This window comes from Tamandua tetradactyla, chromosome 10 (assembly GCF_023851605.1).
Source record: "Tamandua tetradactyla isolate mTamTet1 chromosome 10, mTamTet1.pri, whole genome shotgun sequence".
Lineage (NCBI taxonomy): Eukaryota > Metazoa > Chordata > Mammalia > Pilosa > Myrmecophagidae > Tamandua > Tamandua tetradactyla.
The window spans coordinates 341,400-355,754 of NC_135336.1; the positions used below are offsets into that span (position 1 = coordinate 341,400).

General features: G+C 35.7%; 1 protein-coding gene across 3 annotated transcripts in view; it reads right to left on the reverse strand.

Annotated features, from left to right (window-relative positions):
• Nucleotides 1–14,355, reverse strand: part of LOC143648121 (uncharacterized) — a 120,202-nt gene that overhangs the window by 63,243 nt on the left and 42,604 nt on the right. The window contains exons 4-5 of one of the 3 annotated variants that reach the window (XR_013158385.1): nt 4,605–4,640; nt 953–1,177 (exon numbers count right to left, since the gene is read on the reverse strand). Coding sequence is in view for 1 of the 3 variants with exons in the window: in XM_077117689.1 (XP_076973804.1) it covers nt 1,173–1,259; nt 4,605–4,640 (123 nt within the window). In the remaining 2 variants the exon portion in view is untranslated. Of the gene's footprint in view, nt 1–952; nt 1,260–4,604; nt 4,641–14,355 lie in introns of all 3 variants that reach the window. The other 2 variants (XM_077117689.1, XR_013158384.1) reach the window with 2 other exon arrangements.

The following is a 14,355-nucleotide window of genomic DNA, read 5'->3' on the forward strand; positions in this document are numbered from 1 at the left end:
TATGGCATCTTGTTGGGTTTGGGGAAATAAGTGCATAAATTCAATCTGTTAACAACAACTAGGATACTTTGTTCCCATTTTGCAAAATGAGAAAATAGATTTTTGCTGAGAAATTAGGTGATACAGTGCCATAAAAGAAACACATAGGTTGTGTATCAAACACACACTCTGATTTATCACCAAAGTTGATTAAATGATAAGGGCATTAATTAAAAAACTAAGCACTACTTAAAGCATATATCTACTACTACTTAAAGCATCTCACTCCTACTACAATTGCCTAGGGAAATTAAAATGATTTTTCCTAGTCTCATCATGCATCATCAACCATAAGCAATTGGCCAAATAGAATAAAGGAATGCCATGTTCAGTACTCAGCTAGAGATCCAATTGCTTGCACCATCTTTCAATACCACCCTAAATGATATGGCATATGATCCAAATCAATAACCAACATATAGGTATGTTTTATCCATAATCAAAATAAAAAGGCATGGGAATGAGGGTTTAGAGACAATTTGCCACAACAAAATTACAACACATAACTCACATTCAAAATTTTGGCTATTCTCTTAAAGACTCTCCCTCTGCATACTTGAAAGTTTTAAAATACAAGACAGTAATGTTTCCATCATGATAACAAATACTGTTTCTTTTAAAATAAAAGCTGACACTGAAACTTGGCCATTTTTGCCTCTTTGAAGTTTTAGTACAGAAGACAAGAAGTGGGCACGTTTACTTAGAGTGTCTTTGACCCTGACTGTCAAGAGGACTAAAGAGGGAAGTAGTCTAAGTTAAACCACTTAGCTAGATTTCTCAAATTAAAAAGCCACAAAATTCTTTGCTCAGAACCTTAAAATAGCCTTAACTCTCACATCACTCTCCAAAGAAGCTGTAGTAGATTGGATTACACGTTCCAGTACTTTAATGTGTAATATGATTATGTACTCACACTCTTTTCCATGTAACTTTAAGTGTCTTCCCACTTCGAGAGGAGTCTACTTCTCCACCCCATTGATGTTGGACTTGGCCTTATGAACTCACTTTGGGCAACAGAATGTTAGCAGGCATGATGGGGGCAGAAGCTCTAAATAGGCTTGTGCTGTCTCCTTGGCCTCTTGTGCAGCAATGATCACCTTGAGAAGAGTGTACAGCAGGTATCTGCTCTCCCTTCAGTCTGTGTGCAGAATGAGAGCCTGTGAAGCAGATCTGAATTCATGTGAAGACTGGAGCCCACACTTGCCCATCAGACCTATTACCTGTGGGTGAGAAATGAATGTTTGTAGTTTTAAGCCACTGAGTCTAGGGCAGCTTCTTACACAATACTATTGCAGCAATAGCTGACAAAGATCTTTCAGGCTTTCTGTGCTGGTCTGAAGCCATTATGTACCACAGGAAATTCCATGTTCTTTTAATCCATTTCTGAGAATGCAGACCCATTGTGGGTGGGGACTTTGGGTAGTTGTTTCAGCTGATATATGACCCACGTCATTCAAGGTGGGTCTTAATCCTTTACTGGAACATAAAGGTTATCAGAGGATAAAGGACAGAAAAAGCTGAGAGAGCTCAGACAGAAACACTCAAAACTAGATGAGAGAGAAAAGCCCCAGAGATGCTAGGAAAGGGTGCATAGAAACTGAAAGAGCCACTGAAGCCAGAACCTGAAAGCAATGAAACCCCAGAGCATAGGACCAACAGACACCAGCCATGTGCCTTACTATCTGACAGAGGAACCCCAGATGCCAGCAGCCCGTCTTCAGAGAATGCATTGTCCTGTTCATGCCTTAATTGGGACATTTTCATGGCCTGAGAACCATAAATTTGTAAATTAATAAATCCCCATAGTAAAAGCCAACCCATTTCTGATATATTGTATTCCAGAAGCTTTAGCAAACCAAAATATTATTTTTAAATGGTACACATTATTGTTTGGCATTTTAAATAAAATATAATCATTATAAAGCCTGTGTTTATACATTAAGTTTCATAAACCAATATAAAATTAAAGTGAACAAGGAAAAAATCCACAGAACCAGGTGTCAGTGTTTCTTGACTTCTAAAGATTAAACACTAACTTAAATACCATTTGATTAGCTATCAAAATTGTGCACATTCTAAAGTATCAAATGGGTCTAATGTCCGGGAATCAATCCCAGGTGTCCCACAGGGAAGGTGAGCATTTTACCACTGGACCACCTGTGCACCGCATGATATCATAACATTTAAAATCTATTTTCCAAAACATTATTATAACTCCAATTCTTGGATTTCCACAACTGTCCACCTACCATTCCTCATCCATGTTCTTGCCTCTCCATTTGAACAAGTTTTAGTGAAACTCTCTCCCTTACAACAAAATCACCTTAAATTAAAAGGGGATGAGAGAATATTCCTTCCTTACAAAGTTTACAGAACAACAGGAAGCCAAATCATGAGTGATAACTGAGACCACCAAATAAGAATCTAAATATATAAGTTTACATACTGTAAGAGTTGTCATTACACTAATTAGCCTTGTCTTGACAGTAAAATAAGTTTAAAATTTGGAGCCATTATATCTCTTGATGAAACAAGGAAGACATTAAAGAAACTTTAAAAATATAAATTACAAAGAATTTCTGTGAGATGTCCTCATTTTACCACGCCTTATCAACCTATCCATACTTCCTTTCCAAATATGTGTTCTTTGCCTGTCATCCACTAGTTTTTCCAGTGATACTTGTAGCAGATGCTCTAGCTTTTGCCTCAAAAATTTTACTTAATTTAGTTACTGCAGGGGGAAATGCTAAAGGCAGGTGTGTATACAGAGATGATTAGAAGGAAATAGGTGATGTAGAAATGAAAAAAAAGTTTATTGCATGATTATTCTAATTGGTGTTAATGAACAGAAAAAAGAAAATGTCTTGTAATTATGTAGCCAAGAAGAGAGTAGACTCTCTTCAACAAACATGTGTACCATCGAACTATTTAAAAGCATTTTTTTTCACAAAGGAAGTGTAAGAAAAACCTGAAGTAAATATAACCTAGAGGTGTGCTGAAATCTGGAATCAGTACTCACAAGCTGGGTGAGAATTTACAATAATTGCGCAGTTAGTTGCACTAAAAATCATTGCATGTTTGGGTACATTATATATATCTATAAATATATTATGTGTATATTTGTGGATACTTTAAAGGCCAGGAATATGGAATAAAAATTTGAGTTTGCTATGCTTGCATTCTTATACAATTTTTCTAATAAACTGTTTTTTTCCACAATCCTTTGCTCTCAGTTCTGTAAATTATATTTTAAATGACATATGTGTATATAAATAAAGTTAAAAGGATCTATTTAAGCCAGTAGTAAATGATGATGACTCATTATACTGAGGGTTAAAAAAGTTTAGGTAATTGAATATAGATCTGAAGAAATTATATAGAACCCAGGGAGACCATACAAAATAAACCTAATTTTAGCTGCCAATTATTTAAAAACATGACTAATGAGAGTTCCAAAGACAGAAAATAGGAAAGAGAAGCTATTCAAAGAAGTAACCAATGTAAGAAACAAATCCTAGATTTAGAATTAAATCCATGCAAGTTCATCATGTTGAAATTACAGACAAAGACAAAGAGAAGATCTTAAACCATCTAGAGAGGAAAAGAGATTAGCCACTGAGAAATTACAGTTATAAATGAAAGCAGATATCTCAGCAACAGTAGCAGAAGGTCAAAGTAAAGGATATTTTACCAAAGAGAAAAAAATTAGTGCTGAAAGATAAATCAGCCAAACAACAATTGTATACCTAATGAAACTATCTTTCATGAATTACAGCAAATAAAACTCAAGCTGAGTTAATCTCCACAGAACCTCACTAGAATAAATTTTAAAGACATATTTCAAGAAGAAAGCAAATTATATAAGAAGTAAGACTATGAGACTCAAGAAAACACAACAAATAAAATAATAAATATGTGTATGTAAGCTCTATTGACTGTAACAATAGTAATAAAATCTAATATGTATTATTGATGAAACAAGGCAAAACAAAAATCTTGGACAAAAATGCATAAAAGTTGGGAGGTAGGTGAACAGAGCAGCAATGATCTATGAACTTTGTTTTTTCTAGGAGACAAACACAGCGATTCATTTGAAAAAGAATTCAATGATTATGATAGCTACAAGAGACAAAAAATGGAGTTAGACTGTGAGAGTTTCTATTCTAGCATATTCAAAGATTTGCATAATTTTTCAATACCTAAGACCCTTCATCAATAAAATGAATCCAATAATGGTACAAAATGCTTAACACTGAATTTATAAAATTAGATAAAATCATCTAATTTACTACATGTAAAATACTGAGAACAGTTCCTAGCACATAGAAATACTAAGTAAACAGTAAATGCATACATTTGAAGAGTAACTAGACCAAGAAAAGAAAAGTTCAAGGAAAGGAAAAAATCTCAAATACAAAATGGTTGAAAAAAGAAAGTTAAAAACATAGGAAGCACCAGACAAAGATAAACCACAAAATAAAATGAGGTAAATAAATCCAAGCAGCTATGTAACCAAAATCAATATTGAGGGTGGTGCAATGGTGGCTTAGTGGCAGAATTCTCACCTGCCATGCCAGAGACCGGGATTCATTTCCTGGAGCCTGCACATGCAAAAATAGAAAAAAAACATCAATATTTAAATGTCAAAATTCTCCTGTTAAAAAAGTGTGTGTAAGAATGAGAAAAGAATCTAGCTTACTTTTATTTTTAATAGACACACTTAAAATATAAGGGCATAAAAAATTAATGATTGAGTGGAAAGTTTGGTAGTGAGTAGAGGTATAGATGAAATAAGAGTTTTGAAAGTATTTGAAGCTAGGTGATGAGGACATGGTTCATTATACCACAAGTTGAAACCATAAAAGTATCAAATATTAACCAAAGAAAATTTGCATACCCACATTCAGATGAAGAATATGGAATTTAAGGATGCAAAAATCTGTATTAGAGATGATGATGGTGTTACTGAATGATATGTGTGATTCATCAGAAAGATATAATAATTTTAAATGTTTATGAAACTGTCAATATTAAGGAGGAGAAACTGGTAAATTCTTTACCATAAGGTGAGTTTTAACATGCCTTTCTCAGTAATTGATAGATCAAGTAGAAAAAACCAGTAAGGATAGAAAGTCAGTCAGTAGAAAACTTGAATAGCATAATTAATAAGCTTCATCTCATGGAGGAATTTGGAACACTGACCCCAAATATTTGAAGGTGCATGCTCATTTTAGACAAACATGTGCAAAAGACTTCATAAAAATGACCATTTATAGGGCAGCAGTATAAGTGTCAATGAATTTTAGGGCATCATTATATATTATGTTCTCTGACCACTGTGAAATTAATTAGAAATCAAGAACAAACATAAAGCTGGAAGGAAAAATACACATTTTAAAATTTTAAAACACTTCTAAGTAAGCATGAAAATAATCACAATGGTAATTAGCAAAATGCCAGATATGAACACATGAGAACACACTCAAAAAGACACTTGAAAGGGTGTTCAGAATTCAAAGTCTTAAAATTGATGACTAAACACTGAACTTAAGCAATCAGAAAAAGAAGAATAGGATAAAATATTTAATTAAATTTAACAGATTAAATATATATTATTGCTTTTGCAAATGGCAGCTTTCTAAAACTGTCTTTTCTAACTCTTGTTGGCATATTGCAAATGATGTTTGTAGGCAAACCTATTAATTCATGTTGCTAAATTTTCTCATAAGCTTAAATCACTTATCTATAGGTTATTCTGGATTAGTATATATGGTTGATTTTAATAGCAAATTATGAGAGTTCATATATTCTTTTTTGATCCTTGGAACTTGTTTGTTTTTTAATTTTGCTTTTGCTTTTGTTTAAATATTTTACTGCTCTAGATGGTCTCTCCAGTTTCATGTTGAAGAGAAATGGAGATACCAAAAATTAATGAAATAGGAAACAGAAACATAACAGAGAGGATTAACAAAGCCAAAAGTTATTTATTTGAAAAATGAAATAAAAAAATAATAAAATTCACAACTCCAAGGGAAAGATAAACAAAAGTCCATGGCCTTAGTGTCATAATAGCAAAAAAAAAAAAAAAGGAAACTATCAATATAACTATTGACAAAAGAATATATTGATGAATTGCACTTTATTCACTACTCACATAATGAATGCTTAACAGCAGTCAGGGAAACATCTGACCTACAGTCACATGCTTCAACATGGATTAATTTTCTAAAGGTGATACCAGATTCTCTTACTCTATTTAGGATCTACACCTGAGATGTGGGAGGAAAAGAGGGTGGACAGCTAAAGAAAATCAGGTCTCTGTCTCCAAAGAAACATGGCTTAGACTAAGTCTAGCCTTAGAATACAGATTATTAGAATCTTCTAGATTCTAGGACAGAGGAAAAGGTGAAACAGGAAAAACATACTCAAATAAATAATAACCAAAATTTTTCCAAATTTGATGAAAATTATAAACTCACTGATCCAAAAAGCTCAAAGAACTCAAAGCACAAAAAGCATGAAGAAAATACATTGATTCCTTTAATAACAAAGAGAAAATCTTAAAAGCAGCCAAAGGAGAAAAAGATATTACTTACTAAGGAGCAAAGATAAAAATGACAACAGACTTGTCAAAAACAAAGCAGTGCAGGACATAGTGAAGAGATATATTTAAAGTATTGAATGAGAAAAACTGTCAATGAAGAATTATATATTCATAAAATACCTTTCATAAGTGAAGTCAAAATAAAGGTTTATTTAGACATAAGAAAGCTGAAAGAATTTGTCATCAGCAGATCTTCATTACAATAAATGTTAAGAAAAGTTTTTCAAACAGAGGAAAATGATACCAGAGAGAAATATGGACTTACACAAATTAACAAAGAGCACCAGATAGTAACTATATGGGCAAATGTAAAGTATTTTCTTTCTTATATTTAAATAAGAAGTTTGATTATAATGTCTAACTTTAAACATGCAAATAGCATAATTGACTGATTATAAATTATAATAATGACATTTTAAGGAGTTTTTAATATATGGGGACATAAAATGGATCACAATAACAGATAAGTGAAGGGGAAATGGAAGCACAACATAGAAAACTTCCTGCAATATACACAAGTGGTATAATATTACTCAAATGTAGATTATGTTATGTTAAAATATATACAGAATAAACCCTAAAGCAACACTAGAAAACAATACAAAGAGTTTCACCTTATCAGGTAACAATGGAAATAAAAAAATGGTTTTAACTCAATTCTATAAAACAGTAGAAAGAAAAATGAACAAAGAATAGATGCAGCATAAAAACATAGAAATATGGTATATTGAAATCTTACCATATCAACAATTACATGAATAATCTTAAAGGCAAATTGAAAGCTAGAAATTATTATTCTGGATAACAGAACAAGATGCAGCTATATGTTCCTAGTGGGGATGAACTTAAAATATAAAGACGCTAATAGGTTAGCTGCAGAAGGATGGGGAAAATATACCATTCCAGGAAAAGTCAAAAGAGATTTGGAGTGGCAATTTTAATATCACAAAGTAAATTTCATAAGAAAAATATTCCTATGGGGGACATTTTCTGATGATAAAGGGATCAATTCATCACTAGTACATAACAAACCTAAATGTTTATATATCTAATAATGGAGTTTCAAAATGCAAGAATCAAAAATTGGTAGGAACAGGTAGGGCAAGATGGTGGCTTAGTGAGGTGTGAAATTTTGTTTGTCCTCCAGAGCAGCTAGTAAGTAGCAAGGAACAATACAGAACAACTGCTGTGGGTATGTCAGTGACTGAACATCAGTGACCAAACAGAGAGTACACCAGGCTGAACCATGTAGAAGGGCTGGGATCCCACACAAAACTGTAAGTCCCCCAAGCCACAGAAACCAGTGCCCTTCCCCCACAGGCATGGCAGTCTGGTTTCCCAAGGGTAAAGGAACCTAGCTTTACTAGGGCTTAGCTCAGCCAAACTCCACCTATGGAATTAACAAATTCTGACTACTGAAAATAGGCCCCCAGCACAGATAAACCTGGAATAAGCACTAAAGATACTAGGAGCTTTTGCCCAAGCAGAGAGGGGGCAGGGCTGATGGGGAAAAAAAGAGGCTTTTGAGTCAGACCACACAAAATACTGCAAAAGGGCTGGACCCCAAGAAAGGAGGTCACATAGAGCCTGGAGATACACAGACCCACGTGCCAACTCAAGCTCTTGATTGACAAACCTGGGGAGCAGGTGTCCCGCTCTGAAAATGTTTTTTTTTTCCTTTCTTCTTTTTCTACTCCTTAACAACTCATTAGACAGAACTTGAAGCCCTCTCAGGCTCCAGCAGTGCCCCACACAAGGGCAGAATTAGGCTTGTCTGACAGAAAAAGTAACTAGTCAGGTGAAAGGAGTTAATTCTCTAAAGGTTACATCTTCCCAAGAGAGAGTGGAATCCCTCCTTCAAGAACCTCAGACCCCAGGGACTGGAAAACTGAAGCAATTAATGCCAACCTCCAACCTCACCTGTCTCAACCACACCCTGGCAGAGAGACTCTGCTGAAATTAAGGGCACCACATTACTTAATGCTGGTGGGAAGCCACAGGCAGATAAAGGCCACATGCTGGGGGTTAGAAAAAGCACAAAATCTAGTGGCTTCATAGCGGCTTCATAGGAAAATCTGACAAGCTGCTGGATCTCACTCTCAGGGAAAACTGATTCTGGCGACTCTTTCCTCCTGAGATATGGGCCTGTCCAGTCTGGAAAAATCTGACTGGGGTCTATGATAGCTGAGGAGACCCTCATCAAAAAATAAAAAATAAAAAAGGCTACATATAGGCAGGACACGAAAAAGAAAAAGAAAAACAAGAACTGAAAAATTCTGATTATTTTAAACAGAATCTATGCTAGAGGTCTAAAATAATTTGAACTGAATGTCAAAGAACAGATAGAAAACAAAGCCAGCCAGCAAGAAAATCCCAGGTAAAAGAATGAAAACAACCTCCAGAATAAACTAATTAAGGAAATCAAATGCCTAGATGCCAGCAAAAATTGATAGAACTGTAAGGAGAAGTATTCAAAATCCTAATTTTTTTTTAGTTGGAGATTTTATCAACTTTTCTTAATACTTGATACAACAATTACAGGAGATAAGTAAGGATATAGAAGATCAGCACACCATCAGAATATTTCACCTAACTGATAATTATAGAAAACTCTACCCAGAAACAGCAGAATACACATTTTATGTGCACATAGGACTTTTGCAAAGTACTCTATATTCTGGGCCATTAAATGAGTGTGGATTTTAAAAATCAAATCATACAAAGCATATTCTCTGACCACAAAGGAATTACATTTAAAATCACATAAAGAGGGCGGGCTATGGTGGCTCAGCAGGCAGAGTTCTCACTTGCCATGCTGGAGACCCAGGTTCATTTCCCAGTGCCTGCCCATGCCAAAAAAAAATATCATATAAAGAAAAATATCCAAATACCCCTCTCCCAATTTGCAAACAAAATAATATACTTAAAAATAACCCATGGTTTAAAAGAGATACTAAAATAAAAATTAGAGAGTATTTTGAGCTGAATTAAAACACAACACATCAAAATTTGTAATATTTTTAACATTTGTGTATGAAAGTCAACTTTCAAACAGAGCCCACTTAACTTGCCCACATGTATCTCACTGCCAATCCTCCATCCCATCTCTCCAGATATTTTTGGGTGTAACAAACATTCTCTCATCTTACTTAACCTACCTAGATTTTTCATGTCAAATTAATGCATGACTGTGGTTGGGTGCACCTTATTTCTGTTTGTTGGTTAGTGGAAATGAAAAAAAAAGCCTGCATTCATTGCCATTCCAGTTTCTTACCAACATACCATTCATTGGAAAATGGAAAACACAAATTTTAAAAAGGCAAAAAAAAGTACAATAGATACATTGAAATTATATGTAATTGTATAAATGATGTAACAGTAATAAAGTTAACCAATTAAAATGAAAAAATCTGGAATTTCTCATAATGGAATACTTCTAAAGCAACAGAGGGAAATTTATAGTACTGCACGCTTATATTTGAAAAGAAGAACGATATTAATCAACAATTTCAACTTTCACTTTTAAAAAGTAGAAAAGGAAGAGAATATTAAAGCCAAAGAAAGAAGAAAGGAATTAATAAAGATCAGAGTGGAAATGATTAAAAAGATTACATAAAAGCAATAAGCAAAACCAATGAAACTAGAAAACAAAACCAATACATTATAAAGGTTGCAGGATACAAGATCAATATACAAAATTCATGTATATGCTAGCAATTAATAACCAGAAATGGAAATTTATAAAAACAAAGGCAATTGCTTTGAGGAGATCTTTAAAATTGATAAACCTCTAGTAAAAGAAGACTTAAATTATCATTATGTTATAGCTCTAGAATGTCAGTAGTGGCATCATTACAGATTCTGCAGATATTACAAATATAAGGAGAAAATAACTATGAACATTTTTATGGTAATAAATTCAACTAAAATAGGCCAATTCCTTGAAAGACAAAAACTACCAAAGCATACTCAAGAAGAAACAGATAATTGGAGTAAACTTATATCTGCTAAAGAAATTAAATTTGTGGTTAAAAACTTTCTTACAAAGAAAACCCCAAGGTCAGTTGGCTTGATGAATGAATTTTACCAAACATTTAAGGAAGAGACAACATCAATTCTACATAAGCTGTTCTAGGAAGAGGAGATACCATTTCCCAATTCTTTCTGTAAAGCCAGTTTACAGAAGGTTGAAAAAGACTTTACAAGAAAAGAAAACTAGAGACCAATATTCCTCATGAATACAGACATGAACATTCTAGACAATGTTTTAGCAAAACAAATCCATTAATTTATACAAAAGATAATATGTCATGACTAAGTGGGGTTTATCATAGGTCTGCAGGGTTGGTTTACATTAAAAGATCAATGTAACCCACCACATAACAAACCAAAAGTATAAACTATATAATCATTCCAATAGATACAAACATAAGCATTTGGGAAAATCCGTTCATCCATTACTGATAAAATTTCTCAGCAAAGTAGAAATAGAAGGGAACCTGATAATGAGTATCTGCAAAAGACTTACAGCAAGCATCATTTGTAATGCATTATATATGTCAGGAATAAGACAAGGATAACCACATTCACAACTTCTATTTAACATTGCATGGGGAATCTAGCCAATGGAATAAGGCAATAAAATAAAATAAAATAAAAGGCATCTGGATTGGTAGGGAAGAAGTAAAACTGAGTTTTCTATGTAGAAAATCTGATGGACTCTACAAAATAAGATATAAGAACTACTAAATAAGTTTAGGGAGGCTGTAGGATACAAGATCAATATACAAAATTCATGTCTAAAAATATACTAGCACCTAAAAATAAAATAAAAATAAATAAAAGTATACTAACAATGAACAACCAAATTGGAAATTTACAAAAATAATACTTTTATGATAATTCCTTAAGGATAAATCTGATAAAAAAATATTAAAGACTTTACACTGAATAAGTATCCACAAGTATATACATATGTCAAAATTGATCAACTTGAACACTTTTAATATGTTCTGCTCATCACGTGTCATACAGTCCTCAATATTCTGTTCAAAACAGTTGTGATAAAACCATCTTTTGTGTGACATTTCAACATTTGGCCTTCACATGTTCCAGACACATGATTTATTTCTACATTCTCTCCTTTTATTTGTTTGATTACTCCACAAAAATTAAATCAGCCTACAATTTCAAAATATAAAGCAAGGGCATTTTATTTCTAAAGACAGTTCATCTTATTGTTCATCAAAGTCATCATTCAATCATGTCGGATTGTCAGCATTGGCACCTGGGCATCTCGTGGTCACAAGATGGCTAGAACAGCTTGAGGCCTCATATTTGCATAAAACAATGTTCAAAAGCAGGAAAGGAGACATTCTCCCAGTGTGCCTCCTCCCCTTACTCACAAACACACATCCCACTGACTTCCATGGATATATCCTTAGCCTGATCAAATTGGCTTAGAAGTAGATTTTGTTTCATGTCACAAAATCCTATAGGCAGAGCAGTTCTAAGTAGGTGATTATATAAATAGCTCAAAAATTCTTTGGGGGAAGCAAATTCCATCTTTCTGCTTGGCTGCATCAAGCATGCCTTATTTCCCTCGGCCTCATCCTCCCATAGGCTGAGCAGCTTTAATGATCACTTTCTCACAAAACAACAGCCAGCAGAAGGTATCTTCTTTTGAATCTCTCATCAAAGCTAACAAAATTTGTCAAATTGAGGTTTAGCATAAGGACTTCTTCCTTGACCTGAATTGCTTCACCTGTCTATCCCCAAAGCACTGCCAGAGGAATGGATTTCCATGACTGATTTATATTAAACAAAATGTACTCCTTTCCCAGCAAAGACTTTTGGAGTCAGGACCTGACTTCCCATCACAAGATTCACTACCCTCCTCAAGAAATGCTCAGCAAATTTAGGAAAGCATACCACTACATGCATGAGCAAAAGGACTGCCTAAGGTGGTGAAACAGTGGCTCACTGGCAGAATTCTTGCCTGCCATAACAGAGACCCAGGTTCTATTCCCGGAGCCTATTTATGCCAAATTAAAAAAGAAAAAAAAAAGGACTGCCTAAAATGAGCCAAGACTAGACATTCTTAAACCAATTTCTGAGGTTCTCCTTATTTCTTCCTAAAATATATTTTATCTCAAAAATGCCAAAAGGGTTTCTTGTGTAAGTTCCACCTCACCTAATTTATGAAAGACTGGCATATAATCTTAAAGGAAAAAAATCTTTGGCATGCAGTCTTTATTTCTGTCTTACTTTTCATCTCCTCCTTCATTATTGAGAATCCAATAAACTTTCCCAGCAGAGGCTTGTGCAATCACTCGGCAGGAAAGCGTAACCATCATCTAATCCTACCCATGAAGCTTCTGCCCATTTCCCTCCAACCCGTTTGCACCAACCAGTTTTGGAGAACCTGAAAGTCGGCCTTGCAGGCTGCCTGACCCAGAAAATCTGCATCCTGCACTCCTGGGATGGCATTGGTAACCCAGCAGTTTTCAAAACTCAAAGGAGCCGGCTGTCCCTTAGTAGCCCTAACTACATCCTGTGATATTGCCATAATACACAATGAAGAGAAGAGTCTTTTCTGCATGCCTTGTGAAGACACTGGTTAGACAGAGTGACAATAAGATCTTCTTAATATTTTTCTACAGTGTTCACCGCTAGCAATCCTCGATTTATTACTATTTTTTTTAGTCTGGAAATCAAGGGTGAATAATATTCTTCCAATTGCCCTTCACAAACTTGATTCAGCCTGAAGAGTTCATAAACCATCTCAATAGCAAACTGCACCCTACAACCCCCAAGGACAGACAGTTTTTTCCACATGAACACAAAGAAACAATCCCATGGGAGATTTTCCTTCTAAATCAGGCCTTTTGTTTGTAAACTGAAAGAGTGCTAATGCAGTGCAAACCTGGCTGCACGCCACACAGGCACATCCTGCCCGGGCGAATTACAAAGTGCCCGAGAATGGAAGGTTTTGTTCTGGTGTTCAGGGCCCTTCCGTGGGAGAGGCCATTCAAGCGGGCTGGGACCTCCCCCTCTGTCCCCCCGGGTCCGCCTCGCTCGGTAGGCCAGCATCAGAGGCCAGCCGCGGGCGGCGGACGCGCCGCGGTGTCGACCCCTCGCAGCCCCCGAAACCGTGCGCGGGTGGGGGTGGGGGGGAGAGCGGGACGGCCCGGCTGCCGAGGCGGACAGACCCCCGCCCGTTCACTTAGATTCTTCTAAAAGGAAAAAAAAATGCCCAGCCTTGTGTTCACAGGGGTTATGAACCAGCTAAACTTCAGAAACGACCATTAAGGCGCCGCCTAGCATGAAGCATCAAATTATTGTTCTGTCTTTTGACCTTGAAAAGGAAAAAAATAAGAAAAGGGAAGCAAGCCACAGGCCCCAGGAGAGGGGCGGTGCAGAATCCATCCCCAGGAGGAGCCCCGCCCAGATGCAGGGCGTGATTGACAGCCCCAGACATGCTTCCTGCCTTTCATCCAGGGCTGCGTTGTTTTGATGGCTCGCGCCAGGTGTCAGGGATAAATCAGGCCCTGGGGTAAGGTTATGGTTGGGACACAGTCAGGCCACGTGGGAGAAGGTCCGATGAGCTGTCTCTCCTGAGCGCACTTGGGCCAGCATGTGGAGAGGCATCCCGGCAGCATGAGCCAAGGAGGCAGAGCATTCTTGGCGTTCCAGGCAGTGTTGAGTTAGAG